The sequence below is a fragment of the Falco naumanni genome, chromosome 4, assembly GCF_017639655.2.
Source record: "Falco naumanni isolate bFalNau1 chromosome 4, bFalNau1.pat, whole genome shotgun sequence".
Taxonomy (NCBI): Eukaryota; Metazoa; Chordata; class Aves; order Falconiformes; family Falconidae; genus Falco; species Falco naumanni.
This window is the reverse complement of record NC_054057.1, coordinates 64,708,124-64,735,751: the sequence shown is the minus strand read 5'-3', so window position 1 is coordinate 64,735,751 and position 27,628 is coordinate 64,708,124. Positions and strand designations below refer to the sequence as shown.

At 56.6% G+C, this 27,628-nt stretch overlaps 2 protein-coding genes across 5 annotated transcripts; one reads left to right on the top strand and one right to left on the bottom strand.

The window, feature by feature from the left end:
• Positions 1 to 137: 137 nt before the first annotated feature.
• Positions 138 to 23,140, top strand: NRTN (neurturin). 4 transcript variants are annotated; one of them, XM_040592044.1, is made up of 4 exons: positions 138 to 187; positions 16,192 to 16,341; positions 18,074 to 19,634; positions 21,849 to 23,140. In XM_040592044.1, exons 2-3 carry the CDS (start codon positions 16,203 to 16,205, stop codon positions 18,520 to 18,522), a joined length of 588 nt encoding a protein of 195 aa, XP_040447978.1. In that variant the 5' UTR covers positions 138 to 187; positions 16,192 to 16,202; the 3' UTR covers positions 18,523 to 19,634; positions 21,849 to 23,140. The 4 variants fall into 4 exon arrangements, with proteins under 4 accessions (XP_040447978.1, XP_040447977.1, XP_040447975.1 ...); XM_040592043.1 differs by having other exon boundaries at positions 141 to 187; positions 16,101 to 16,341; XM_040592041.1 differs by lacking the exon at positions 138 to 187 and having other exon boundaries at positions 12,991 to 16,341.
• Positions 400 to 6,276, bottom strand: LOC121087249. The gene is made up of 2 exons (XM_040592038.1): positions 1,338 to 6,276; positions 400 to 1,017 (listed from the first exon to the last, which is right to left on the bottom strand). Exons 1-2 carry the CDS (start codon positions 2,042 to 2,044, stop codon positions 558 to 560), a joined length of 1,167 nt encoding a protein of 388 aa, XP_040447972.1. The 5' UTR covers positions 2,045 to 6,276; the 3' UTR covers positions 400 to 557.
• Positions 23,141 to 27,628: the final 4,488 nt, after the last annotated feature.

The window sequence follows — 27,628 nt, the reverse complement described above, 5'->3', positions numbered from 1 at the left end:
GCCGTGCGGAGCCCAGCAGTGCCAGAGCCCACCCGGGCCGAGCCCAGCCGAGCCGAGCCCCGCCGTGCCAGAGCCCAGCCGTGCCGAGCCCCGCCGCCCCCCCCGCCCATGGCGACCCCCGGCCCCACGCGTGCCCCGGCCCCGGCCCGGCGCCGCCGCTGAGCGCTGCGCCCCGGCCCGCCGCCAGGTAAGTCCCGCGGGCGACGCCGGGCACCTGCCCACGCCGGGCGGGTCCTGCCCCCCGGCCCCGCTCCGGGGGTCCCGGCGGAGCCCCCTTCCCCCGGGGGCGTCCCCGGAGGCTTCGCCGCGCGTTATCCCCCCGCCCGGGTGCTGCCGCCCCGCGAACGGGGCAGAACCGGGTGACTTGGGCTGGCTCGGAGGCTGGGGGGGGCGAGCCAGGATCGGGCCCCCGCCGCCCACCACCCGCTCGCCGGCCCTCGGGCTGCAGCAGGAGTTTGCTTCATACTTGGAGACCGTCCCGGCAGGCCGAGCCGGGAGCGGGGCGGGGGGCGGCTTGTTCGCGGGGGGGGGGGGGGGGGACGCCGCCTGTCTAAACATTAGTGTAAGGAACGGCAGGATGGGCGGCCGGGCTCCCCCGGCATCCCCCCGCCTCCCCCGGCCCCAGCCCCGCTGCCCGCACCGCATCCCGAGCCCGGCGGGCACTGGGAGGCCGGTTCCATCCCGGCGTCGAGGGAGGGAATTTCCCGCTCGGGCTGCGGGCTGTACGGAGGCTTTAAAAAAACACCCTGGACCTCGGGTGTCTTTATTGCACATATATGGAAGCTTGTAGCCGGCACCGATGGAAATCCGACTGCTGCTTCGGGAGCCAAGGCGCGATTAGGCGCCGGGTCGAGGGCACGTTTATTGCGGCGGGAGAAGGGGCTGACGGCGGCGGCGTGCGAGTCCTGGACGGGTGCTGAAGTCCCAGATCTGAAGGCAGGATCAGCTCTGGATCCCAGATTCAGACTCTCGGGCTCACGGGTGCTCCTAGATTTCACGGCAGAAGCAGCCGAGATGCTGCATGGCACAAAGCAGAAAAATCAAGCAGGAAAGGGGGGGGTCTCCGTGCAAGATTTTAGGGTTGCGCGCTTGGTTTTGGTTTCTGAGCTGCTGGCTGTAACCAGGCCTTCGGTTCAGACCCAGCTCTACCCGCCGTGGCGCTGGCTCGGGGCTGCAAAGCAGAGCCAGCGATGCCGTGCTGCGATGTGCGCTGGGCTGGGGCAGTGCCGCAGCGTCAGCATCCTCGGTGCCGCCGCGGAGCTGCCCGTGGGTTCATCCTGCACCTCCGTCCCCAGCAGGTCCAGGGCTGGGCTGGGAGCGGGAGAAATGGGACTTACCTGTTAATACATCTCAAGTTTTTAAATAGCGCTGGATTTTTAAGTGCTTGCTCAGTCCTGGTCCAGCTCGTGTCTTGCCTGGAGGAAGGAGCAGAGGAGGTGCAGCGCATCCCGACGCCAGCTGCAGCACCCCACGGGATGCCGAGCTGTCCCTCCCGCTTTGCCATCAGGCTGTGCCTGGCTGCAGCTGCTTCGCGGCAGGATGCGGCCCCAGGGCCAGGCTCCCGCTGGGCTGCGTGGCCACGGGATTTGTGAGGGCAAGGGGGGAGCCCAGCACCTTCCAGGCCTCGTGACATCCAGCCCCTGGGCTGTAAATAAGAGGAGCTGGTCCAGTTTTCTGTGACGCAGCCAGAGGGAGACATGCAGGTCCAGGCACTGCTGCAGTGTCCCTTCTCCCTGGGAGGTGGGCGCCCCTGGGTGCCCGTGCTGAGGGAGGGCTGGGTGGCGCTGGGTGGTGCTGGGTGCTGGTGCGGGCCTGGCTGCGTTGCTCTGGGTGCCCTCCCACGGTGCAGACGTGAATCACAGCTCCCCGCGCCACCATCTCCTGCTCTCCCAGCCAAAGGCCCCTCGGTGGGCTGCTCTCCGACAGCCCTGCCAGGCTCCAGGCTCCAGCCGTGCTTGCAAGGTTGATTTCCACCTTCGGGGAGCTGCAAGGGAGGAGCCAAGATTTGCAATGTCCACATTTTTGAGGTCAAGGTACTTCTCATGTGGCCCTAAACGCAGCCCGGCCAGTAGCGCGACCAGAGCAGATGTCACCTTGGCTGTCCCCAGCACAGCATGCCACGCGTGCGCCCACTGCGGTGGTGTTCAGCACACAGCGTCCTGCCTGGGAGAGCCCCATCCTGCGACATGCTGAGCCACGCTGTGCCCACACAGGGGTGGGCTTGGGGGTCACAATGAGCCAACAGTTGCCTGTTGATGCCAGCCCCTGCCGACAGAGCATCTTATGGTACCCAGCGGGGCTGAGCCTTGGCAGAGAGGGAGGTGCCAAGCAGAGGGAGGGTCCAGGGGCCCATCACAAGAGGTGCAGTAGCACAGCTCAGGACAGATGTGGTTGGTTTTTTTCCCTTGGTGCCACAGGCAATTTCATTGCTGGCCTAAGCTAAAGCACGTGTGCACCAGCCCGCTTCCAGGACCCTTGCTAAGCCCAGCTGGGGCAACAGCATGTGGTCCCACTCCAGCAGCTCCCATGGCTCAGCGTGTGTGGGGAGGGGGTGAGAGGACCTGCGTACCACCCAGCCCCTCCACTCCCACCGTGCCAGGGATCACTTTGCACCCCAGGAGTGCTGCCACAGTGATGCAGCCATGGGACAGACCAGTGCCTTGGTCAGGGTGAGCCATCTGCTCCAGCTCCACCATTAGCTGGTTGGACTGGAGACATCCCACCCAACCCAGGTTTTGCTGGGATTTGGCCAGTTTGGAGTAGTCTTTCCCCATTGAACTTGAAGGAGAAGAAGAGAAGCCCAAACGTGCTCCCTCTTGGTTGTGCCGGGCATGGTGCAGAGATGCTTTCATGTGAAGGAGCATCCCGCCAGCACAAGAATGACGTGACCCCCTCTGCAGCCGCCCTGGGAAGGGAAATGCCAGAAGCAGTTTTATTCCCGTTACTTCTTCGTCACGAAACCCAAAACGGGCTCACTTTGTAACTCAACATCCAAAGAGCTAAATTGAAACAATCTATTTGCCACTGCGTTGTTCTCGAACGACAACAAAAAAGCATTTCCTTCTGTAGCTGTTCAAAGGCCGCGTCACCAGCATCTCAGTCCCCTAATAAGCAATGTCAGCCGCATCAACGCTGGGTTTCATGAAGCGTTTTGATGGTGATGGAACCACATTTTTTTTTTTCCTCAGCAGAAAAGGTTTCCTTTGAACTTTGTCCAAACCGAGCGTATAACAGGATGGATGGTGGCTGCTGGGAGGGAGCAGGGCAGCCCTGCCGGGCCCTTGCTGGGTGAAGGCAGTGCTCTGAAGGGCCAGCATCCCTGCACAGCCCTGGCGCAGCAGCAGATGTGCCAGGAGGGGAAGCTAGCATCGCTTCCAGGCTGCAATAATCCAAAGCAGGAGTTGCATTTTTCTCTATTTCAGCAGCTTTTTCACAGCTCAGGGACCTGGCTGCGTGGTGCTTGGGGCAGGGCAATAAATCTCATCCGTGAGCTCTCCTGGACAATGCCCGGTGTTGTGCCAGGAGATCGTTCGTGAGCGGCATCTGGGCTTGCAGGTTTGCTGTTAGCAGGGCTCCTGGCTTTAGGGACCCCCTTGATTTCATCTTGGCCTGTTTTTTTCCAGGCTGAAGCAGAGGGGTGAGGTGGTTGTAAGCCCACCCCTAGTCCTTCCCAGGGAAAAAATGTGTCCCCAGAGGAACCAAATGAGTGCCAATTTTCAAAGCCTATTTAAAGCAAGCAAATAGGCCAGGATTTGGAGGATGGATGGAGCAAATAGCCATCATCATCGGGCGCTATGGAGGGCTGGCAGCCCACCACCCTCCAGGCCATGGCAGCTCCAGGGGCAGCCGGCCATCAGCAAACATGTTCTGCTCAAGTCCTGGGGGTCAGAACCACGTTTGCCCCTTCTTTGCTACCTCTGGGTCTCACCAGTGACAGCCATCGCTGTTAGCTGCACACTCGCATCACTGACCAGCCCACGGGCTTCTGCGCCACTTGTGGTGACTTTTTTGCCTTTAATAATGTTGGTTTTGGCTGTGCTGTGCTGGAGCTGGCCTCGAGCGCAGGGTGTATTTATCGCCGGTTGTTGTTGCTCCCTGACCTGCCCCTATAAAACATGGGTGCTGTTGGACTTGGTGAAGGCAGCTGGTGGCCAAGGACCTCCTGGGGCAGAGCCCCTGGTCCTGCTGCCCCAGTCAGCTTCGTGCTGCGTTCCTGGAGCAGAGCAGGCTCAGCTCATCCCTGTGCCACTGACCAAAATCCCAAATCCTTGTGGCATCCATCCCAGTGGTTGTGGTCCCCAAGCAGCTCTGGGCTGCAGCCAGCAGAGCTGTGCCAAGAGGAACAGGCAGGGGATGATCCCAGCAAGGTTCTGGAGTGGCCTTTTGGCTTTTCCCTGGGGCTTTTCCCTCTCTGCTGCCTTCTCCAGGACAGGCAGGGATGCTGTGCCCTTGTGCAACATGGGGGGACCAAAACCTTGGGTACAAACCAAAATGTCTTCATCCCCTCGAGCAGATGCTGCATCCCACCCGGGGTCATCAGTCCCATCCCTCCAGGGTGTCCCTGAGGAAAGACTTGCCTCTGATTTAATAGGGCAGCTGCTGTCTTCATTAAGTGGTGCTGGCTTATTAAGAGCACATTTTTGAGGCTTAGCAGCTCCATGGAGCCATCTGGGAGGGACGGTGCCAGCGGCAGAGCCGCCGCACGTGGCAAGAGGACGCAGGAGGCAGCCGCTGGCAGTGATGCTCCACTGAGCTGGGCTGGGTGCTGGTGGAATTGCCCCGCTGCCCCAAACCAGGGTGGGGATGCACCCAAGGGCAGTTTGGGCTTGGGGGGGGGCAAGGGAGAGGCTGGAAGGATCCAGCTGGGATTTGGGTGGCACGAGCCCTCCAAGCACGGACAGAGGCGGGTGTGTGGGCATGAAGGGCTGTGCCCCGGCAAAGCATCGCTCACGGTCGCGTCTCCACGACAGAGGATTGATGGGGAGGAGAGAGGGGTCTGGCCCCCGCCTGCCTCCCAGAGCAGATCTGGGGCTGATAGATCTTCTCCATCCCCAAACACCAGCACAGAAGCTGCAGCAGGATGGGCTGCATGGGCCACCGGCAGTGGAGGAGAGATGGCATCAGCATGCCTGGGTCTCCCCGCCGGGACGGGGACGGCGGGGTGTAGAGCTTGGCTGTGGCTGTCGGCTCCGCTCCACAGGCAGCGGGAGAGATGCACGACGATCCATCTTGCTGGAGCTCTTCCTCCAGCGCGCCGTTATCTTCCAGCAGCCGTGCTTTAATTTCCTGTTGCTCTGAGCAGCGCCGGTGGGTCCCGCTGCAACCTCTGGGCTGGGAAAGGTGGAGAAGTGGCAGAAAAGGGGCAGATTGTCCCTTTCTGCAGCCCTTAACCATCCTGCCCTCCCCTCGCTTCCCTTGTCGGCTCCTCTGCAGGAGCACGGGCAGGGTTTGGGTGGCTGCGCTGGGATTGCGAACAGTGTTTTGTGGCAGCGCAGAGCGCACCACACCATCAGCTGGGGGCAGGAAAATTGGTCCCAGTCTCTTATCCACAAGCTCGATTGGATCTGAACTGGAGTTGTGGGAGACAGCAGCCAGGTGGCAAGGACAGTGCCACCGCAGCTCTCCCACACACTGATTCCTGGGTGTGATCAAAGGGCAAAATTGGCTTTTTTGGAAGCTGTGTGGCTTTTCCATTCGGAAAGCCTCTGGTCCCCAAGGGCATCCCAAGCGGCTTTTCCCTGTGACAACAGGAAGGCTCAGGGGATGTGTCCGTTTGTATCAGCATGATGCTGCGCCACCGTATCGGCATCTCTGCATGCAAAGGTCCAGGTGACCCACATCTGCTGCCTTTTGGAGACCCTCCAGCTATTCCCGTCATCTCCAGCCCTCTTTATCCCAGGCATCCCCCAGTTCTGAACTTCCTCCACCCAAAAGCTCAATTCCCAGTCTACTGCTGTTGCTGTCTCGGGAGGAATTCCTCATTTGCTCGCTCTGGAGCAGTGCTAAGTGGTTCAATATGTCGGCGGTTGCTGCTGGAGTCGGACAGTAAATGCTAATGGGATATTAGTCTGTGCACCGTCCAAAACCCACTGGAAGGGTTTAGTGCAAATTGGATTTGCAAACCTCTCTCGGGTCTCTCTGCCCTTAGCAAAGCGCTGTAATCCCTGGCGGGCGCCTTGACAAGCCAGCTCCTTTTGTACAAAAAGAAATTAAATATATGTAGGGATAAGAGGAGCGAGGATACGGGGGAATTCCCACCACCAGGCTGGAGGTGGCATTGGCATCACCTGCACTTCTTGCTTGGGATGCTGTTGGGGGATGCTGTTGGGGGATGCTGTTGGGGGATGCTGTTGAGGGATGCTGTTGAGGGATGCTGTTGAGGGATGTGCATGGGTGCTCATTGCTCATCCCTCGCAGGGCACCCAAGAGGCTGTAACTCCTCCATCCTGTCCCTGGCACCGCTCATTTCCTGCTTGCAGGGATGCTGCGTTAGGGCAGGATCTGTTTCTCTGGGGACAAGAACAGGAATTATTAAGGTGGGAGCTGAAGGGACCATGCCAGCCCACCAGATATGTGGAAAAGTCAGAGGTGGCCACTCTGCTCCCACCTCTGACTGCTCTGGAAAAATGGGGAATTAATACATGGAGGTTTTCAAGGGCCGTTGCTCCCAGGGCATTTTTGCAAAGGGGAAACTGAGGCACACTGCAGCACAGTGACCCCTCTGGGGATCTGGGAGGGGGCTGGAGCGTGCCATGACACCAGCCAAATCCGCAAGGAAAGAAAACCCTACAAACAGGGAAGGCGAAAATGGCCAAAGCTGCTGTGTGGGAGGAGGTGATGCTTTCATGGTAGCCTTCTTGCCCTCCTGCCTCTGTTATGTTTTTTCCTCCTGGATCCCACCGAAGGTTTTGCTTTTCTTGGGAAAAAAAAAGAGATTTTGCCTCCAGCACACCCGTGGCAACTCACAGATACCAGCAGTGTCGAAACCAGCCCAGAGGAAAGCACATCTGGGGCCTGGACTCCGTCTCGCTGCCAAAATTTAAGCTTTTAACCCTATTTCCCGAGGCACTGGGATTGTTCAAACAAGCCACAGTAATTAGTTTCCTCTGACAAACCACCCCCTTTTGGCATCACGGGGTTATTTAGTGCATGAAGGGGTGGTTTGTCACTCCGAAGGAAAATAAAAAAATGACGTTCAGACTTCAGGTTTCAGCACGAGGGGGAAATTCTGGGCTGGAGAAACGGTGTAGGGCAGTGCACGAGGCTGCTGTTTGTCAGCACACCAGCACCCATGGGTGCCCAGCACTGGGGGTGCTTCTTGCGTGTGCCTTTTTTTTTTTTTTTTTTTTTCCTGGAGTTATCGCTGGTTTCCTGCAGGGCTACAGAAACCATCCTGGGTTTGGTGGGATTTCAGATGATAGATTTGTATTTTCTCTGCCCATCAGCAAATGGGATTTGGCTGCATCAGTGGGATTTTGTGCAGGTTTTATTCCCACTTCGTTCCCCATTACAGCCTTGTTCCGTGCCATGCCACAAACCGTGCTCTCAGCTCCAGCTGCTGTGCCGAGCGGTACCCTCCTGAGGCATTTTATAGTAATTTTATCTGTAATTACTCATCTTATATCATAAAGGGCAGCTCTTGCTGCTGCTTAGAACTGGCTGAATCGGCTTATGAAGGGTTTTGGGTTGCCGCAGCCTCGCTGACCTTGGCGAAGCAGCCGCACCTTGTCGGGGTCAGTGGGGATGTGCAGCCGCTGGGCTGCGGACCAGCACGTGCTGGAAACCACGAGCTGGGGACCACAGCGCCCATGCCCAGCCTGCCAGGATTTTTAACGGCTTTGGCTGCTTTGCAGCTAGAAAGATGAATAGAGATCCCCGAAGTGTGATGTTTTCAATGATTTATTTGCAGAGCTGGGGGGGTGAAGGGTGCAGGTCCCAGCCGGGTGCCCCCAGACCCCCGTGCAGCCACCACCCGGGTATCCCTGAGCTGGCGGGGCAGGGTGAGCGCTGCAGTGAGTCGTGCTGCATTTAAACCACTGCTTTTTTTTTTTTTTTGCTTTTTTTTTTTTTTTTTAATGCTGATTTATATTGCAGCTGTGTTTCTGCCTCCGTCGTGCCCCTGCGAGTGATGGAGAGAGCAGCAAGGACGGGAGCGGCAGGGTGGGAGGCGAGGGCAGCTGGGGCTGGAGGGGGAGCAGCAGCATCTTTATTTGCCCTTGCAGGGACCAGCTAAGCCCAGCCGGGGCTGAGCCAGTCCCAACGGGGGGGACCCGACAGGACACCGCGGCAGGAATGGCCACGCCACCGCGCTCAGCTGCACATCTGCAGCGGGATTCCTCCCCGCTGGGCACCCGCTTCGTATCCCCTGTTAATTAATGACATGAAAACCCGCGTGGGACCGCTGGGGAAGGAATCAAAGGTGCCGGCGCTGCCTGCCAGGGCACGGATGCGTCCCGTGGGGCCGCCTGCCTCCCCGCAGCCCCACACCGTGCCGGGGCGCACGCCGGACGGTGAGAGCACAAATCCTGTGGGAGGGATGGGAGACGGTGGGACTGGTCAGCACCATCCTGGCATCTGGCTGGCGAGGACTCCTTGGAGGAACCCAGCCCCAAAATGGGTCTGAGTGGGGCCGGCTCTGCTCTGGGGGGACGTGGGAGGTGAGTGGGTCGTGGCCGTGAGGCTTCTGGGCTGGGGGCACCGGAGGGGTGCTGGGCGCTGCACAGTGCACTGGCGCTGGGGTTTCCATCCCGGTGAATTTGGCTTCTCCTGCCCGTGCCAGCTGGGGTGGTGGGATGCTGGCGCTTCAATGTGCCCCTCAGCTGTGGTGCAAATCAGGGGTTTCCTCCCCTGTGCTCCATCCCCTCCTTGAAGAGCTCCCACCCCCCTCGCTGGCAGCGTTGGCTCAGCTCCCATCAGTTGCTGGGGGCTCCCCCGGCTCAGGAACACAGACAGCGCATCTCCTCCTTGGCTCGGGGCTCTGGCCATGCCATGGGGACTGCGGGGGGGGCCTTTGCCTGCTCGCTCCCAGCTCTGTGGCCCGTGGGGATAGAAGATGATGCCCTTCGGCGAGGCGCGTCACCAGAGGTGCCTCAGGATGCATGATGAGCATACAGCACAGATGAGTTAATGCACCCGAAATTCCTGCCACCTCCTGGCACCATCTCTGGTGCTCAGCCCAGCTTTGAGTGGGTTTGGCTCCCCAAAGTCCGAAACGAGGGAAATGGTGGGAACAGGGACGGGGCCATGGGCAGGGCTGCTGCGTCTGACGGCAGCTACCAAGGCTCAGCTCAGCAGGGCTGGAGAGCTGCACCCCGGAGACCTTGCTGCTCACATTTTGATGCAGCGTCCCAGCTGTGGCAGAGCCGTGACATCTTTCTTCTCCAGCCACAACCTGGAGCACGGTGTGGCCGTCACCCCCCGGCATCGCCTGCGGCACTGCAGGGTGCGCGTGCCCCTTGCAAATCCTTCAGCTGTGTCACACAGGCTTGGTGAGGATATTTTTTTTATTATTATTATTTTTATTGTGATGATGGGGTTGTGGTGGTTTGTGTTTTTTTTTTTTTTATTTTTACCCAGCTGTTTAGAGAGATGTAAACCAAACCCGCCATAATTCAGCCCGAATGTAAATGTCATGTAAGCGTGGGAACGGCGCAGCTTGCCGATGGTTGGCGTGTTCAGCCGAGGGGCTCCCCGCACTGCCGGGAACACTGATGCTCCCTCAGCTCTGCCACGGCCCCTTCTCCCTCCCCACCATCCTGCGGGTCCAGGATCGGCTCCACCACTGCCGTTTCCTCACTGGTGCCGTGCCGGGTGGCTGCAGCCAGGAGGGGCTTTGGTGGTTGCCCCAAGAGGCTTCCCCTGAGAAGCCCAGGGCTGAGTCTGGCTCATTTGTGGTTGTTCCTTTGGGGGGGGCCGGGGGAAGCTGGGGCTGCAGGAAGAGCTTTGGAGTTTCTCGTCTTGGGCTGGTTTTCACTTAGGAAAAGCAGAACCATCTGTCCTGCGCTCGGCTCTGGTTTTGCTTACGGGGGAGCGGGGAGGGCTGGGGAGGGGGGGAAAGGCGGCGCAGGGACGAGCCAGTGCTGCGGGGTGTGGGACGCACTGTGGCCATCGTCGCTTTTGGAGTTCAGAGCATGAGGCTGTGCCGCCGTGCCGGGCTGGGAGAGCCACTCAGGAGGCCACTGCACCGTGTCCCCAGCCAAGGGGATGGCTGCACTGAGGTGGTGGCAGTCCATGGCCCCGGAGCACCCTCCAGCACAGAGCTGGAGATGGGGACGTTGTCCTTCTTCCCCTCCCTTATGCCCCCACCTACTGTCAAAAGAGCAGGAAAATCCAACAGTTCAACTCAGATCAGGGTTTGGGGCATTTTTCCTTTCCACACTCCCCATTTTGGCGCCAGTTTTGCCAGTTTGGGGTGGGTTTGACCCTGGGGCATCGGCCACCCTGCCGCAGGCAGTCCTGGCTGGGGGCATTGGAGATGCCGATGCTCCTTGCAGGGGTTCAGTTCCCAAAAAAGCGTGTCAGGAGCTTGTGACAGGTTTTGGGGAAAGGCTGCCCCGATGTCTCTCTGCCACCCCTGTCCCATCCAGGACCGCGCTCCCAGCAGGACCAGGCGCTGAGCTGGAGGCTGCTGCTGGAGGAGCCGCTTCTCAGCAGCCCCTGGAGCTCCTTCACCATGAGCCTGGATGGAAATTGTTTAATTCCTGCGGGGTGAGTCATGAGGAGCCAGGATTTCAAAGCAGCTTGGCTCCCATGTAAGGCACTAAAATAAACAGTGTGTGGCAGGTGGAAGCTCTCTCTGATGTTCCGTCAAGGCCTTCGTCTTTCCAAGTGTTTTGCGTTGCCAAAAAACCCTCGGCCACTCCGTGGCCTCATCCATTCTTGCAGTGTGGCTGAGCCCTAGCACTTGAAAATAATGAATCAATGCCCGGAAGCATGAATCGACTGAAAATTTATGACACACTTATATTATAATGTCTTTTGGGTTCTGTTTCCTGGGCTTTAAAGCATCAGGACTGAAAGTTTTCACTGTCCTCCTTCCCCCTCCAGCAAGGAAGATTTAGGGTAAAAAAAGTAAAATTCTGCTTTTCCTCCCTCATCTCGTGACTCCAGGAGCTGAGGCTTTAAGGGATCAGTGGGTGCTGGAAAGAAAACCTGAGAGTCTGCTGGAAAAATTGGAAATGGGTTAGAAAAAAAAGAGCTATGAGAAAAGCCGAGAGCATGAAAAGCGAGGGAAGTCCGAGAAGCCCGAAATGCTCTGGTGGTGTGAGCGGAGGCGATGTCTCTGCGGGACGCGGGCGCTGCTCTTTGGTTTAGCAGGAAAAGGCAGCGGAAACACCGGCGCTCGGGAGCTGAAGCGGAGAAAACTCCCAACCAGAAATGAGTCTCTGTTGATTTGACTTTGGTTTTGTGATGGGAATCAAGCCTTGGAAAAGTTTACTTAGGGCCGTGGGGTGGGTTTGTTGGATCCTCTTTGAAAAGAAAGACGAGGAGCTCACAGAGGGTTTCTGGGGGGATCTGCAGTGGCGGGGCGAGCCACGATAATCAACCTGCTCCCTCCAGACAAAGCGATGGGAGTTGGCTGGCCTGGTAGTTGTTGCTTTTCCTTAAGATTTCCAGTTCCTCAGGGCACGGAGTGTTTTTTTCTCTGCCTGGGAAGCAGTGAGCCCTGGCAGGAGCCGGCTGTGGGGTGAGCAGGGCAGGTGAGGGCGGAGGAGGCTGCCGGAGCAAAGGCTTCATGCCGGAGCGGGGCTGGTTTGGGAGCTGCCTGGCAGGGAAGGGTCTTCTCCTGCAGGGGTGAGTTTCCTGCTTGGCAGCAGGCACGGCATGGCTAGACCGTTGTGATCACATTAATGGGTTATCAGGAGAATGCAGGAAAATAGGGAGCTTTTGGGCTGTTCTCCAGGAAAGCTGAGTGCAAACTTTGGCCTTTCATCAAGACAGGGAGGATCGCTGGGTCCCTCCCCGGGATGTAACGTGGCTGTGAACACCCGAACCCCACCAGGACTCAGCCCAAGAGCCCCCCAGCAGCAAACCCAGGGCATGAACCCATGGACCATGGGTGTATTTGGGGGCTGGAGTAAGTGCACAGGCACAGCCTGGGGCAGAAGCCGGCTCGGAAAGCTGGGATGGCTCCATGGGTTTTGGCTCCCCGCGGTGTGCAGTAAGAGCCGAGCAGGGTGCCCAGCACAGCTGTACTTGCCCGTTTGCCCCGTGAAAAGAAGGGGGGTTGTGCTGGCAGAGGCTGTGCAAGGACCGGGCATCCCCAGTGAGACTGCAGCTCTCTGGATCCCTCCTGCCCGCGTGCTCCCCACCGGTCCCTTGGCACATCCTTGCAGCCATGATTTTGTGCCTACAGCTCCTGTGGCACCCCAAAGCCCTGGGTTTCCTGTGTCCCTCCATCCCCTCCGGAGAGAGTGAGCAAAGCCGGAGCAGCCTTGTCCCCCTGACCCCAGCTGCCTCGCAGCCGAGCCCCATCCCCAGCCATGCAACGCAACCTTTTTCCAAAATTGCTTTGAGCCTGAGGGACGAGCCACCAGTCTGGGTTGAATGGGTGAATCTCCAGGCCTGGGTGCCAGTCGGGGTACCCAGGGTGGCAGGGCTGCCTCCTGATCCTGGGAATGTGGGATACCCATCCTGCAGTGCTGAGCCCGGAGCAGGCGATGCAGGGAGGTGGCTGCACTCTTGCAGGGTGCAGTAGCTGCAATGAGACTGGAGCAAAGAGCAGCAGCAAGACTCAGCAGTGGCCATGCCCAGCACTGTGGGGTCTGGATGGGGGAGACCCTGGTGTTCCCCAGCTGGAGGCTCGCCATGCCAGTGGGAGCAAGACTTGGACACATCAACGCTCAGACTAGGTATGAGAAAGAAATTTTTTATACTGAGGGTGTTGAGGCGCTGGCAGAGGCTGCCCAGAGAGGTGGTGGGTGCCCCATCCCTGGCAGTGTTCAAGGTCAGGCTGGACGGGGCTCGGAGCAACCTGGTCTGGTTGAAGATGTCCCTGCTCATGGCAGGGGGTCGAACGAGGTGGTCTTTAAGGTCCCTTGCCACCCAAACTGTTCTGTGAGTCTGTGATTTTTACAACCACTTGCCCCAGCAGATGCTGAGCCGTAGCTGTAGGCAACTTTTTGATAGCAGCCACTTGAGGTGTGGAGGTTTGGCCCTGGGTCCCCACAGGATTCGGCCCCACTCAGCATGGCCAGAGCTGTCGTCAGAGCTCGCCGGGCTTTGCCCGGTTCAGCTCCTTGCAAATGCTTTGCATGCTCGTGTGCAAACCACCGCCCCAGGGCAGCTGAGGGTGCAGGTCTGCAGCGGGGAGAGTTTGGGGCTGCGGGATAGGGCTGAGCCAGCAGGGCCGAACCCCCTGGTCTGAACAGCGTGGTGGGGACCCCCCAGCCATGCCTGCAGCAGCGGGCCCAGGGGAGCACGTGTCAAACCCCTTGTGATTATTTATCCTTACTGGGAGTGGGTTTGAAGTATGTGGAAACCAGAAAGATGGGAGGGTGCTGCTGGAACCCCGTCCTGGGTGAGTCACGGCTGCGACTCCTGCGTGCGCGTGTGTGTTTTTCCTTTCCCCCCACCCCAAACTTCAGCTTTCCCCACAGGCTGGCACATGCGGTCTGTGGCTTTTTAGAGCAAGAGAAACCACAGGCAAAGCCTGGAATATTTTTTTTATTATTATTGTTTTGCACGTTGGAACTGGGGTTTTAGTTTTTTGAAAGGTCACTGGCAAGTGGGTGGGGGCCAAAATTACTGGCTGCTGAAATTGGAGGCTTTTTTACAGGATGAAACCACTCTCCTAAAATTTTATGGGCTTGCAAGAAGCCAGGGGCCCTTCCTCAGGTGGACAGATCGAGTGTCGCAGCCTTGCTGTTTTCCTCACCGGCCCAGGGTGAAGGGGGCTGAGCAGGGGCTGAGCGCCCCGAGAGCCCCCCGGGGGGGCAGCGGTGAAGGCTGAGCTCTAGGTCCTGGCTGCCCCATGGGGTCCCCTCCCCGAACGCTCGGACACCAGCTGCCCAAAGCTGCTTGTTCCTCCTGGGGGGGCGACTGCCGCTGCAGGTGGGGTCCCTTCCCACCTCTGGGTGCTGCTGGTTCCTCCTGGCCCTTCATCCCCTGGATTTTGCCCGCTCTCCCAGAACAAACTGCAATTTCCTTGGTCCTTCACCCTTCAGTGCCCATCCCGCTGCCTCGCTGGGAGCTGTTTGGTGCCGGTGAGCATTTTCGGTGCCTGTTCCCTGCTCTTACCTCAGAGGGGGAATCGGAACGTAAGGCACCTAATTATGATGACGAACGTCGATGCAAACACACCCAGCAGCCTCCTGCATCCTCCCCGTGCCCAGAGGATGGGGAGCCAGGCTTGACCTTGGCTCTGGGGAGGAGGAGCGATGGCAGAGGGGGACGCCACCATCCCCACTGTGGTGCCCATGACCCTGCCCACGGCGGTGCCCGTGATGCTCCCCACCGCAGTGCCGTGATGCTGCCCACGGTGGTGCCCTTGATGCTCCCCACCACAGTGCTGTGATGCTGCCCACCACCGTGCCTGTGACGCTCCCCACCAGCCGGCTGTGAACCCTGGCCCCAATGCAGGTTTTGGTGCCGGTGCGTGTCGGCGCGGTGCCTCGGCCAGCCTCGCCGCTTGTCCCCCGTCGGGATTTCATGGTCTTGCCTCCTTATATGGCCAAACTATTCTTTTTCTAGCTTGGCATTGTTTATAGCCCAGTTGAAAATATTTAGAGTCTGGCTGGGTTCTACAATTATCTTGTAACCTACAGGGCATATAATTACTGTTAGTTAATGTGCAATTATCTGCATCCTGTAAAATAAAGGCTTGCTGGCGATGAGGCAGCGTTCACAGCCTTCTTGTTGTTTTCTAAAGTAAAAGTGAACCTGTCAAATTCCATTTTAAAATAAACATTTTTCCCCCTGGTAAATTCTATTTGGCAAATATTGCTAAACTGGGGTTGGGTTTTTTTGCTTGGTTTTGTTTTGGGTTTTTTTTCTTTCCTTCTTTTTTTTTCCCCCCGTGGAAAATTTATTTCAAAAGGAGAAATGTTTGGAGTTTGCAAGGAGCTGAAATAAAAAAAGGGGCCAGGAGGCGGCTGCAAGTCCGTGGCGCTTTCCAGAGCCTGTCTTTGATGGGGATTTAATGGCCGACAGCCATTGATGGGAGCCCGGACCAGTTCCCCGCTGCCCTGCCTGGCCACAGGGTCAGCTGTGAAATCCCATCAGATCCAATCTGGTTTCGATGGAGAAGATGGAATGGTGTAAGGTAAGGGCCCAGCTCGCCCGCCAGGGAAATGCCAGCCAGGTTTTTTTGTGCTTTGAGAAACTGCTGGGCTACAACCGCCGAGGTGGCCGGTGCTGCCGCAGACCTCACAGCCGCGCCAGGATGGTCCAGCCACCCTGTTCATTTTTGTTCCTGAGGTTTTCAGGATTTTGGCTGGTTTTGGTGGAGCTGCCACGTCGGTGCACCAGCGGGGAGGGACTCAGGCTGCCCTGGAGCATCTGGGCGACAGGCTGGCAGGAGCAGACTCACAGTGCTGGGCGCACCTCACCACAGGGCAGGGACATCAAACTGCACCCCGGCTCTGGGGGGAGTGGGGAGGGTGGTGGCACTGGGGGCTCCTGCTGCTCACCATGTCCCAAGGAGGGATGCGCCGGGCAAAGAAGTGTCACAGGGCGGCGTGACATGAGTTTGCCCATCCTTTACGCACAGCCACCCACTGCAATATTGGCCCCTGCTGCAGCCGGGGCGTGGGGAGTGGACACCCACCTGCCCACCGGCCTGTGTGCTGTTGGGGATGGACCGGCTGAGGACACCGCTGTGTCCCCACTGCCACCACCAGCCCCAGGCCACCCTCACCCGCCACGGGCAATTTCCCATTTGCAGCACAGCCCTGGGCTGTGCCGTAGCTCCCTACCTCAGTTTCCCTATTGCAACAGCAGACAAGTCTTGGGAGAGTGCAGGGGATGAGGTCAAGCCAAGGGGATGCTGGTGGTCCCGCGGGAGATGGTCAGCCAGCCTGAGCCACGGGAATGGGGGGAGGGAAGAGGGGGCCACGGGTGGAGGCCACGTAATAAGGATATTTGTTTTGCCTGTTTTGCAGAGTGTCAATGTTCTGACTTGCTCTAAGATGAAGGTATGGAAGTTTGCAGCCATTGCATCGATGCTCCTCAGTTCCATGTTATCCATTTTAGTTTGTAGAGACATGTTCAACGGAAGCCGGAAATACAGCCCCTTGCCTTCCTCGCTGTCTTCCTCACGGGCATCCTCCTCCTCCTCGCTGCCGGAAGCTCTGCGGAGATCCCCACGAGCCCTGCAACGCCACAGCTCGCTGCTCTCCCAGTGTAAGCTGCTGCGCCTCTGCCCCGGGCACCGTCCCCCCCACACCCGCAGGATCCGGCCCCCACCCCCAAGCGGGGCAGCTTTCGGCGCACAAACAAAGCCCGACGCAGCCCACCGGGTTTATTCCCCATTTGCTTTGCCCGCCGCCCTCTCGCTTCTGTGCATCCCCTTAGGAGTGTCTGAAGGGGAGTTTAGGGGGCAGCGGGGGGTGCTTGGGCCAGCAAGCTGGGGGGGTCCTGCAAAAATGCTGGGCACCAAACCTTGGTGCAAGCACGTCAGCTCTCCACACAGGGAACTGAACACAAACAGCTCATCTTAGTACAAAGAAGCTGCTTTTTGAGCTCCAAATGGCTTTTTTTTTTTAATGTTTTTTATTTTATTTTATTTTATTTTCTGCACAAATGCAAAATGTCAAACAGGAGCTGAAGATGAGGGGGGACGGCCCCGCTCTGTGGGGAGGCAGCGGCTTACCCCGCAGCGCCGCTCGCCCCTCGCGCTGGCAGCTCGCTGAAACTCGCCGGCGTGTTTGTTTTGATTCCAAACCATAAAGAACTTTTTGGGTTGAGATTTGGAAATCGATGACAAGCTGTCAAATTATGCTTTCCTCCGTCTTTCCTGTGCCTCCCCCAGCGCCGGGCTGGACTAACCTGGGCTTTAGGGTTAGGACTAAGGGACTTGGACCTTCCTAGCGGCTGTCGCGGACAGTTTGTGTCTTGGCTGCTGGCCCGGGGGTCTTGTCAGGGGGGGCAGCCCTTCCACCCAGCCCGTAGGGAAACAGTGCAAATATTAAATTGGTGTTTCTCCCCAGTCCAATCGCAGCTTTTCTGCAGCAGCATGTCTTGGTTGGAATTTGGGGTTTTTTTCTACTTTTATGGGGGTATTTTTTGGCACGTTGAGATGATGCCACTGAGGAGTAGCGCTGGCATCTTTAACTCCTACCAGGATGCTCTTTGCAGGCACTTGGTCCCTTTGGCATCCCAGCCGTGGTGCCGGCGTGTGACCGTGCCGGAGAGGCAGGGCTGCCCCTTCCCGGCCGCAGCCGTGGAAAGCGTGACCGTGGCAGGAGTTAATTGTGAGCGAGGGGATGGGATTCCCCCCTTACACAGTTGACTTTGAAGGATGCACTTGATGTTGTGCAGTGGAAGGGGCTGTCTGGGACGGCTCCAGGCAGGGGAGAGCTCGTAGGGAGAAAAAATGAAAATAAGGCAGAAGAGGGAAAGGGGGGGAAGGGGATTTGGGGATTTTTTTGCCCTCCCCTTGTGGGCTGGGGGTGGCTTGGAGCCACCCTGGGGCTCCCGAGGCCACAGGGATCTCTGGCCTTGGGGCTGGGTTTTAAAGCCTTGGGGCGTCTCATGCCCATCACAGAGAAAAGCTGGTTCCTGGGCGGTGCTGTCGGGCTGCAGCGCTGGGTTCTGCAGGTTTTGTCATTGCTGCCGGGCATGGAGGGAGCCAGGAGCCAGCGCTGGGGGACAGCCACCGCCCCAGGGGACCACCATCCTGGGGGAGATCCACCAGCCACAAGGGACTTCCATCCTGGGGGACATCCACTGACCCCAAGCGACCTCCATCCTGGGGGACACCTACCCACCCTAGGTGGCCTCCATCCTGGGGAACATCTATCTACCCAAGGGACCTCCATCCTGGGGGACACCCACTGACCCCAAGGGACCCCCCTCCTGGATGACATCTGTCTACCCAAGGGACACCCACTAACGTTCACCCCTTCTCTTGCAGACAGCAGCTTGCTGGAGAGCTACACAGAGGGGGAGATCCGGCAGCTGATCTCAGCACTGGTGGAGCGCTACAGCCAGGCCATGAACTCGGGTGGCCACGAGCTGCCACTCTTCCCCCGGGCGGGCAGCCGCAGGAAGCGTGCCCGAGCTCGCCACAAACCCTGTGCCCTGAAGGAGCTGGAGGTGAGCGTCAGCGAGCTGGGCCTGGGCTACGAGTCGGACGAGACGGTGCTTTTCCGCTACTGCAGCGGCACCTGCGAGGCAGCCGTCCGGAGCTACGACCTCTCACTGAAAAGCATGAGGAGCAGGAGGAGGATCAAGAAGGAGAAGGTCCGCGCTCGACCCTGCTGCCGGCCGCTGGCTTACGACGACGACGTCTCCTTCCTGGATGCCTACAACCGCTACTACACTGTCAACGAGCTCTCGGCCAAGGAGTGCGGCTGCGTGTGAAGGGCCGGGGCCCCCCCCGGGAGGAGTGGGCGGGAGAGGCGATGCCCCAGCCCCGAAACCCCGCTGGGCAGCAGGCAGAGGGACCGGGGGCTGCGGCGGGGGGAGGAGGATGGTCCCCAGACCTCTGGCTGGAGGAGGAGAGACTGAGCCGCTGGTGGATCCCTCGGCGTTGCTGTCCTCCTCGCTGCGCAGGACTAGAGATGTGGCTGTCGGTGACGGTGGAGGCTGCGGTTGTTGGAGCGGTGACAGCTGCTTGTGGCTTTTGTCCCCCGCTGGAGGTGGCCCAGGGGTCCCTGTCAGCCCCTCCGGAGGATGACAGTGGGTGTGCAACATGCATGGGGCATGTTCCACCCTTGGGATGCATGGCGTGCGCAGGGCGCATCCCGTGTCACACATACAGGTCACGCTGCCGGCAGAGGGGGTGTCACAAAGTCCCCTGCCGGGGGTGTGCCACACACGGCAGAGGTGACGGGTGCGGGTGTGCTGCTGCACACACCAGCATGATGCACAGGCGGGGTGTTCCTGCGCAGCGGGTGTTGCTGCCTGCGGTGCGGTGTGTGGTACTGGACAGGGTGTGCTGCATGCACGGGGGTCTTATGGGGTGCATTACAGGTGTGGGGTGCATTGGGTGGCTGTGGGTGCCCCAGGACGGGGGCTGAGCCCTGCAGCCTGTAGCTGCCCCCTGCGGGGGTTTCCCAGGGTTTTGTGACCACCGTGCTGGGATCCCTGCACTGCCAGGGGCAACTTGGCACCCCAGATCCCTGTGTTTGGGAGCAGAGATGCACCGACGGCGGTTTGCACTCGGGCGAAAGGCTCTGGCTCTGCTCCCAGTGCCCACCCGAGCCCCATTTGCCATCGCCTCGCTCCCCACAGCCACAGGCTTTTCTTCTTAAAACTCGTGATAATCTGAAGTAACTGGATTAACCTCCCATCCCCCCCCTCTGCGGGCAGCTGGGCTGGAGACCTGCCACCACCAGGGAGGTGACAGAGCCTCACGAGGCCACCAGCGAAGCCGTGGCACTCGCCACCCTCCGCCGGGTTTGCAGCGTGGGCAGGAGCATCCGCGGTTCAGCATCCCCCGAAAGCCAGAGTGGCTGTCCCGGCCGCGGCACGTGAGTATTGCCCATCGCCTCGGTGGGGCTGGAATCACGCGGGAGGGGGGATGCAGGCCTGGGGTTTGGCTCCAGTTCACATTTACAGCAGTGTCACTCTTGTTTACTCTGCGGAGAAATAAATGAGACCGCAGACTTTTGCATTCTCTGGGCAGGCTATATTTGTTGCCTGGGATTGATGGGTTTTCTCCCCTTGGCCCTCTTCCCAGAAAAAGCAAATCATAAACAGAAGGAGAATATTGGTGTCATGTCCTGGGCATTAACCAAGACGAGGGAAAATGCTCTGCTTGCCGCCCCCTGGTCACAACAGTGTCCCAGCTCCTCAGTCCAGCTAAACGGGGGGGGGAAAAGTCCCATGCACCTCCCTCCCAGAGCGGCAGCAATGAGCAGGAGTGCTTGTGTCGATGCCCACAGCAGCCAGCAGCTGCTGCTGCAGGATTTTGGGGAGCAGGTCAGCATCCCCCAGGACAGCCAGCTCGGCTGGGGCTGGGAGACAGCTCTCCCCGCTCCATCTCCGGCAGGCGACCAGCAGCACTCCAGACCTCTGCAAAGGGCCAGGCTGGTGGGATATTTTTTTTTCTTGCTTTTCATCCAAACGCCGCTCTCGGCTGAGCGAAGCCAGGATGTAGTGAAGCAATATAAACACCATCCTTCAGCAGGGCCGGCTGCGCACCCGGCGCCCCCAGGAAGGCAGCCTGCACTCTGTAGCACAGAGTTTTCCCCTCGCTGTTGGGAAAGGGAGAAGGCAGCCGTGGGCACAGAGGGCTGAACCTGTCCCTGGGGCATTGCACATGCTGGTGAGCAAGGGGTGCTGAGCTTGCACCCTGGGCGTGCAAACACTGCTGAGACCAGACAAACTCAAGCCACGCTGCAGGTGCATGGAGCTCCCCAAAAAAGCCTTGCAAGGTGCTGCAGCACTGCAAGGGAGAGTTTGCATCATAGGATTTGGATGGAAATGGAAAAGATGTCTCAAAATTAAGCAGCCAGCGGGTGCGCAGTGGGAGCAGGATGGGGACAGCAGATGGGCAGCTGTCAGCGTGATCCATGCCATGCTCACAGCAGATAATCCGCTCACTCTTGACTTAAAAAAAAAAAAAAAAAAAAAAAAGCACGTGCACCCAAATCTAATAATAATAATAATAATAATAATAATAATAATAACAACTGCACTCTGAAGGACTTGGGTGCTTTCCAGTTCTCAGTACTATAAAACTAAAATTAGTTTTGTTGCAGAAGCCTCCAGTAAAAAAAATAAATAAAAAGGCACTAGAGCAATAAAGCAAGGTAAGGTGTTGCGGAGGCAGTGCAGGACCAGGCGCCATGGGAGGAGGATTTGCAGGATGGCTTCCCAGGGCTGCTGCCGCTGGCGGTACCCTGAGCCCAGCGGGTGCCTGGGAGATACCAGAGCTGTTTCATTTCCCCAAGCAACTGTTCGCACCCTGGTTTGGGACATTTTTTCGCAATATTTAGGATTTAGGGTGCCTTGACTTGCAGGTGTGAGGGGGCTGATGGCTCTCCAGCCCCAAGGGGACCCTCATCTTGCCAGGGTCTTGTTGGGAGCAGCAGGGAGGCAAGGGGGCTCGGGAGCAGGTGGAGGGGGCTCAGGAGCAGGCAGAGGGGGCTCGGACACCCCAGACCCACTCTCCTAACTTCCAGCTGCAAAACACCCCCAGCAGCACCTGTGCGCAGCACAAACCTGGCTTGCAACCCCAAAAAAACGGATGCGATGGGGGGGGAAACGCCATGTGCAAGCTGTGTGTGTTAAACCCAACATGAACAGCTCCAATTAACCTTTTTTTCCCCTTTCACCCTGCTGGCAGCTGAGCAGCAGGCTGTGCAGAGGTGCTGGGAAGTGCCTGGGATCTGCTGCTGCCAGCACGGCGGCCACGCACACTGCGCCTGCCTTTTTTTTTTTTTTTTTTTTTTTTTTTTTTTTTTTTTTTTGGGGTGCAGCTGGGATTTGCAACAGCAAGACTCCCTGACCAGGTCTTGTGGTTAGCAGGGGCATCACAGCCATGGCCAAAGGGTGGCTTTTGCTTGCGTGGCTTTCATGCATCTCACTTGGGGTCCATCTTCTGCATGAAGCTCCTTCGGCTCCGCTGCAGGAGCGTTGCTTGGCCCGTGCCGTCCTGCACCGCTGTGCTGCCGCCTGGGCATGGAAATATGGTTCCAATAGAAAGGCTGATATTTCCTTAATGCTTTCCATTTCTACAGCCCTCTCTGCTGTAATAGGAGCTGGAGCTGTCCGGAAGAATGTCTACAATGCAGAAAGGGCAAAAAAGGATGGAAAATTCCCTACTCAAAGCTATAGCAAAGTCTCATCTGGCTCCTTCCTCATCATCCCATGCGTTAATTAATTTTAATAATAATAAAGAGCGTGCAACGTCCATCAGGTAGGGTGTTCTTAGGTTGTTTTTTGTGCAGCTTGCCTATCTGTCGCTGCAGCTTTGCTGTTTGCCGCAGCATTGCTCCCCAGGAGATGAGGGTGTTTGATGGTGTTTGAAAAATCAGGAGGTTTGGAAAGACGAGGAGATGTTTAAAACTGTTCTCGTGGTTGTGACAGCGCAAAAATATGAGTGTGATGTTATGCCGGCTCTCCGACAATGAGTTATGGGGCGTTTCATTGTGGTCTACTATACACATTCTATACGTGCGTGCCTGTGTTTGTGTAACGCTGGCCAGTGCAGGAGGCGGCTGAAGCGCCGTGGCTCTGGCTCAGATCCACCGGTCGCTCGCATGGGTTGGGATCCCATTTGCTGACATGCTCTCCCTCCCAGTTTGGTATCTGTGAGGGGGAAATGGGTTCTAACAGCATTGTTTCCACTCGATGAAAGCGCTCACAAAGGAAGTGTTCCTTATTTAAACAGGTACAGGAACTTGCTAGGAAGAAATCACTTTCCCAATGTATCAACACAAATGATTTTTCGGCGGTATTTGAAACCTCAGCCTTCCTCCCGTCGTAAATAGGGCTGCCACGTGGTTTTGTTCGTGGTTAAACAAGGCGTAGCCTCAAATTTGAGGCCCAAGAGGAGCGGGGTGCGGAGGGGGGAGAAGTAAAAAAAGGGAAAAAAGGCGACTTGCCTCACCGCTGCCGGCAGGAGCAGGGGGAGCATGCAGTCCAGCCCGCGGCTCCACTCGGCACCATCCGGATTAACCCATTTCCCCTCCGGTATTGTCGGGTCTGACCGACCATCTGCAGAAGTTGATGCAATGCATCTATATTTTAGATACTCTCTATTTATTCGAAGTAACTTATGTTATTTATTTAGATACCATAGTGTGCCATCTACGTAATGCGTTCTTTCTCTCTCTCTTTTTTTTTTTTTTGAAGTTTATTTATTGATCCAAATGGTGCCAAGTGCAGTTTACATTTATTACATTTCTACCATTTATTCTGAACGTTGGGGGGGAAAAAATGCAGTATGATATTTTTTTTAAACAAACATAAACTCGGGTGTGATGCCGTTACATACTCACGACAAAGTGGAAATAAAAGGAGGATTATATTGATTTCTCACTGCTTATTGTCTTCCGCTGCTGCCGGTGGGTACGTGATGGTAGTGGTGTTATGTCCCCAAGATGGGGATGGGGATAGGCAGGGAAGTGGGAAATTTGGCTTTTCTTTTAGGAGCACAGAGGGGGTCCCAGTGGTTGGCTGCAGGATGTCAGGCGCTTGGCTTGATTTTGCAGTTTCCTGCAGAAACCTCCATGCACACCTGCAAACAGCCACGTTTCTTGCATTTTTGTGTGCTGCAAAACTATATTTATGCAAACCAGCAATTTCAGACATTACCAAGGCTGGGCTGCTGCCTGCGTGGGTCTGGGCTGGTTTAGCCACAGAAATAATAATCTTTGCCCCCTTCTTGTAAAGGCACTTCCAGCTGCATTGGCTCAAAGGCATGCCAATTCTGGCACAATCGCATTAAAAAAAAAAAAAAAAAAAGGAAAAGAAAACGCAAGGTTTTGATAAGAGTAGCCAGAGAAAAAAGTTCAGTTGTTCATCTGGAAGCAGTGCTGAGGTTAGAAACGTGCTTTATTTTACAGGGAAAACATCTCAGAGTCAGCAGCAGGCATTGCCTGGGGTTTTGTTGCTCTTATTAAGATGATTATGGTGGTTGGTTAATATTTTGTTTTGGGTGAAATGTTGCAATTTGAAAGCCCAGCCAAGTTCAGGATGCAAACACGTTTCAAAGCTGTGGAAAATGGAAACAGCGGGACCAGCGCTGCCACCACACACGCCAGTCCCACCTCAGCTCCTTCTCCCTGCTACTGGTTTCCAGTAGCTCCATAGAGGACTAAAGCCAGAGGCAACCTGCTGTTTAAGCCCCATTTTAGCAGACATTAGTTAATCCCATTTAAGGGACATTGAGCTTCTTAGATGTACATTGCCCCCTTTTAACATGTGCTACCCCACAGTTAACACACGTTATTTCCAGTTAACAGGTTACCCCCGCCCTCATTTAACTCTCATTAACCCCACTGAGCACACATTACTCCCAATTAGCACATATTGCCCCATCTTAAAACACATCACCCCCGCATTTTACATGCATTATGGCATTTACCATGCAGAACATCAGTGGCCCTGGTGCAGGGAAGTGCCTGCATCCCTGCCCTTTAGAAGCACTATCCCCCACACCTGTCTGTCCAGAAAAAAATAACTTTTTTTCACTGAAAAATGGGCTGAATCTGTCCGGTGCCAGTGGTGAGAGTGGGCACAAGCTCCTGCATTTCTTTACAAAACACCCCATTTTGAGCAAAGCCAGTGAGCCGCCCCACTGCTCTGCCAGGCTTGGCACCGGGCAGTGGGGAACAACTTGGGGGCGGGGGGAGGGGGGGCGGGGGGGGGAAGCTAAAATGCTTTTGAACCACAAAGGTTTATAGCATTTTTTTGGGGAATGGAAAAAAAGGTCTGTTTATATTCCCTCCTCATGCCACCCTGAGGCCTGACAGCTATGGACGGCTCGTGGCCGAGTCAAACATTCACGCTCGGAGCTCCACTTTGTAAATATTTTATGAAGCATCTTTTGAGACTCATAAATCTTTGCATGTGCGCACGCGTGCGTGCATGTGTGTACGTGTGCGCGCACACTCCATAGCTAAGAAAAGCTGCAATCCTGCTGCCAGCCTGTCCAAAAAAAAAAAAAAAGAAAGAAAGAAAGAAAAAAAAAAGACAAACTGAAGTTTTAATGACCAAATTGGAGAGGGCTGCTTGGAAAATCTGACTCTTCTAGAGAGTGAAAAAAAAAAAAAAAAAAGAAAGAAAGAAAACAACGGTTGCAGGCAACAGTGTGAAGCCAGGATGTGCTGCTGGGCTGGGACTGGGGCTGATTTTGGGTGCAATTTCTTGGAGATGAGGTGCATGTTGCCAACTAAGAGGGAGATTTTCACTAGCTGGTGTTTGTTTTAAAGCCCCAGCTTCAAAACCCCAGTTCTCAAATGACGTTTTGTATTCATTTGTTAATTTTTAAACGGAAAAAGTATCAGGCAGGCAATGGGATGCTGAGAGTGCTCAACCCCACCACTCTGAGCTTCTCAAAATTACCTTCCAGTAAGAAAAACCGTGGGAAAACAAACCCAGCCAACTTCAAACTGGAAAACATGAAATAAAAGTGAAGACAAGAGTGTGGAGACTGCAAGCCTTAAAAAACCACAACCCAAACCCATATATACGGTGATTTCTCTCCCAGTATCTCTGGTAGTACTAACCGAAAATGTGAAGCTCGGGAACAATTTTTGTTGCTTGTGCAGCTGCTGCTGGGGCTTTGCTGCCAGGGAAGGAGGGAGCTCGGTGGTGCTGGATGGCCGTGGAGAAAACAGAGTCTTTGTAGTTCCATGTTCTCCCTCCCAGCCTGACTGGACAAAACAAGGAGCAGGTTTCCAAAGCACGGGGGGTATCTGCCCGTAGGCTCAGCAAAGCTGGAAATAATTGAGTTTACAGGGCTGGTTTAGGCACCTTCACGCACCCAGAAAGACGAACCCAGTGGTGATGGAACTCTGGATCTTGTAAGGCTCCAGCTGCTGTTTTCAGGATTTTGGCATATCTGAGCTTTTTCTCTTCCCTTCCCCAAATGCAAAGCTCTGCTGAGCCGGGCTTGGGGAGGATTTGGGTTTCTCCCAAGCTCTGCCTCTCCTTTTGGCGCGCCTCCAGCCCTGGGGTCTCTGCAGGGCAGAAGTCAGACACTGCTCCAAAAACTCTCCGTTTCCAGCATTAGTATCTCCCTGGTTTCCCATGTGGAGCAGCCTCTGTCTCATCTCTCATCTTCAAGAAGCTCTCCCCTTCTCTGCTTTTTGGACCATCTCTGCCCAAAAGGCTCAGCCGGGAACCTTTCAGCCTGCCTCCTACCACCTTTGGGTAAAAAGATTAGAGGTTTGGGGGCGAATGGGGGGGGTTCACCTTTTCTCTGCAAGGGACTGAAGCAGCCCCTCATGCTGGTATCTCTAACTGGGTGTGGAGGGGGAAACCCACTTCAGCAAGGAGACTGCAAACCCCAGAACCAGTGCTTTGGGAAAAGCTGGTCTGTGACTTCTCAGCGCGGTCTCCCAGCCCCGGGCCCCCGTGGTGCAGCCATCCAGATGTTTCCCTTGATGAAGCCCCCCCTTCCAGAGTTTCCCAAGTGCGGTGTCAGCTTTCCCATCCCCTAACGAACTCAGCCTGTGCGTGGCTCCACGTCGCCCACAGGCACCCCCTCCCCAGGCCACAGCAGCACCCAGCCGCCACTTAGAGGAGGGTAAGATTTAACACAATATTTTTGTCCTGCTGACCCCACGTTCCCTCCTCAAGGACAACGGCTCAAGTCTGGCTGGGTGCAAGCTCCTGACACCCCATGTTCTGCTCAGCCCGGAATGCTTCAGCAGAACTAAAATCTGTATTTTGGTCACCCTCTCAAAGGCTGCAGCACAATTTGGGGGATGAGGGGGAGGTCAACATTTGTAAATCTGCCCCCTGAATATTTATTTTGCCTTGGCTCCTGCACCCTCGAAGGCTGGCTAACCTCAAGGTCAGAAAGACCCTGATGCTCCCCCCAAGGCTCATCCAGGTCCCCAAATAGCCCTTGGACCCAGGAGAGGGATGAGGCTGATGAGCCTGGCTGGCCTTGACCTGCCAAAATAACCCCAGGCTCAAGGGCAAGAGGAGGGAGCCCATCACCCTGGCGCTGCCATCCTCCCATTAAAAGAGTCCAAAAATCTACAGGACTCGTCTCTTTTTAATAGGTGTTAAATGTCTCCAGGTCTTGGAAGCAAAGGGAATAGGGCTTGGGAGGCTGGAAAGAGAAAACAGCACAATGGTGCCAATCGGTGTTTCCTCGCTCCCCGAGTGCTTTGTCCCCAAAGTGTAGCATTTCCAGAAAATGCCACCAGTGCCAGCTCTGCTGGGCCCACCTGCACGGCACAGCATCCCAGCTCGGGGCGGCAGGGCTGGCTCTGACCGTGCTTCATGCCTTCCTCATGTGGGCTTTGGAAAGGCTTCTTGTCCCCCCAGGTTTTTTGCAACTTGGGCATGTCCTAGGCCAAGGAGGCAGGGGGGAACATTTTACCACTGAAAGGTTCTTAGTGAAGTTTCCTTCTGGGAATTTGTCCTCTCACTCTTTGAACTGGTGCAAACCTCCAGCTGCTCACGGTGCAGCGTTCTCTCCTTGCCCTGAGCTCCTCTGCAAACCTAAAGCTTCAATACTGCCCATCTGGGTGGGCTCCCCAGACTTCTGCTACTGCCTGATGTTTCCTGCTGGATGGAAATATCGATCACTGGACAGACCAAGGCAGCTGTAAGTGTAACCTGCAGCCATTCACAGCTGGGCAGAAGGAAAGCATGTAGAGCAGCAAAAGCTCTGGCTGCGCCTGGCCACATCTCCTTCCTTGCTTGGCTGCGGCAGCAGCGTTGCTCCTGGATAACAAAAGGTTCAGTCATCTCAGGAGTAACTTTTCTCCCCTTCTTGATATCTAATCTAGTGCCTTCCTCAGAAACAAGAGATTTTCTTTCTTACCTATGAGGC

Excerpts from the sequence above, each read along its gene's own strand:
- LOC121087249 (XM_040592038.1), bottom strand. The coding sequence starts at position 2,044 with ATGAGAAGTACCTTGACCTCAAAAATGTGGACATTGCAAATCTTGGCT. Across the intron at positions 1,018-1,337 it reads AACTTGAGATGTATTAACAG|CATCTCGGCTGCTTCTGCCG; the intron begins GTAAGTCCCATT and ends TGTGCCATGCAG.
- NRTN (XM_040592041.1), top strand. The coding sequence starts at position 15,795 with ATGGACCGGCTGAGGACACCGCTGTGTCCCCACTGCCACCACCAGCCC. Across the intron at positions 16,342-18,073 it reads CAGCTCGCTGCTCTCCCAGT|ACAGCAGCTTGCTGGAGAGC; the intron begins GTAAGCTGCTGC and ends CTTCTCTTGCAG.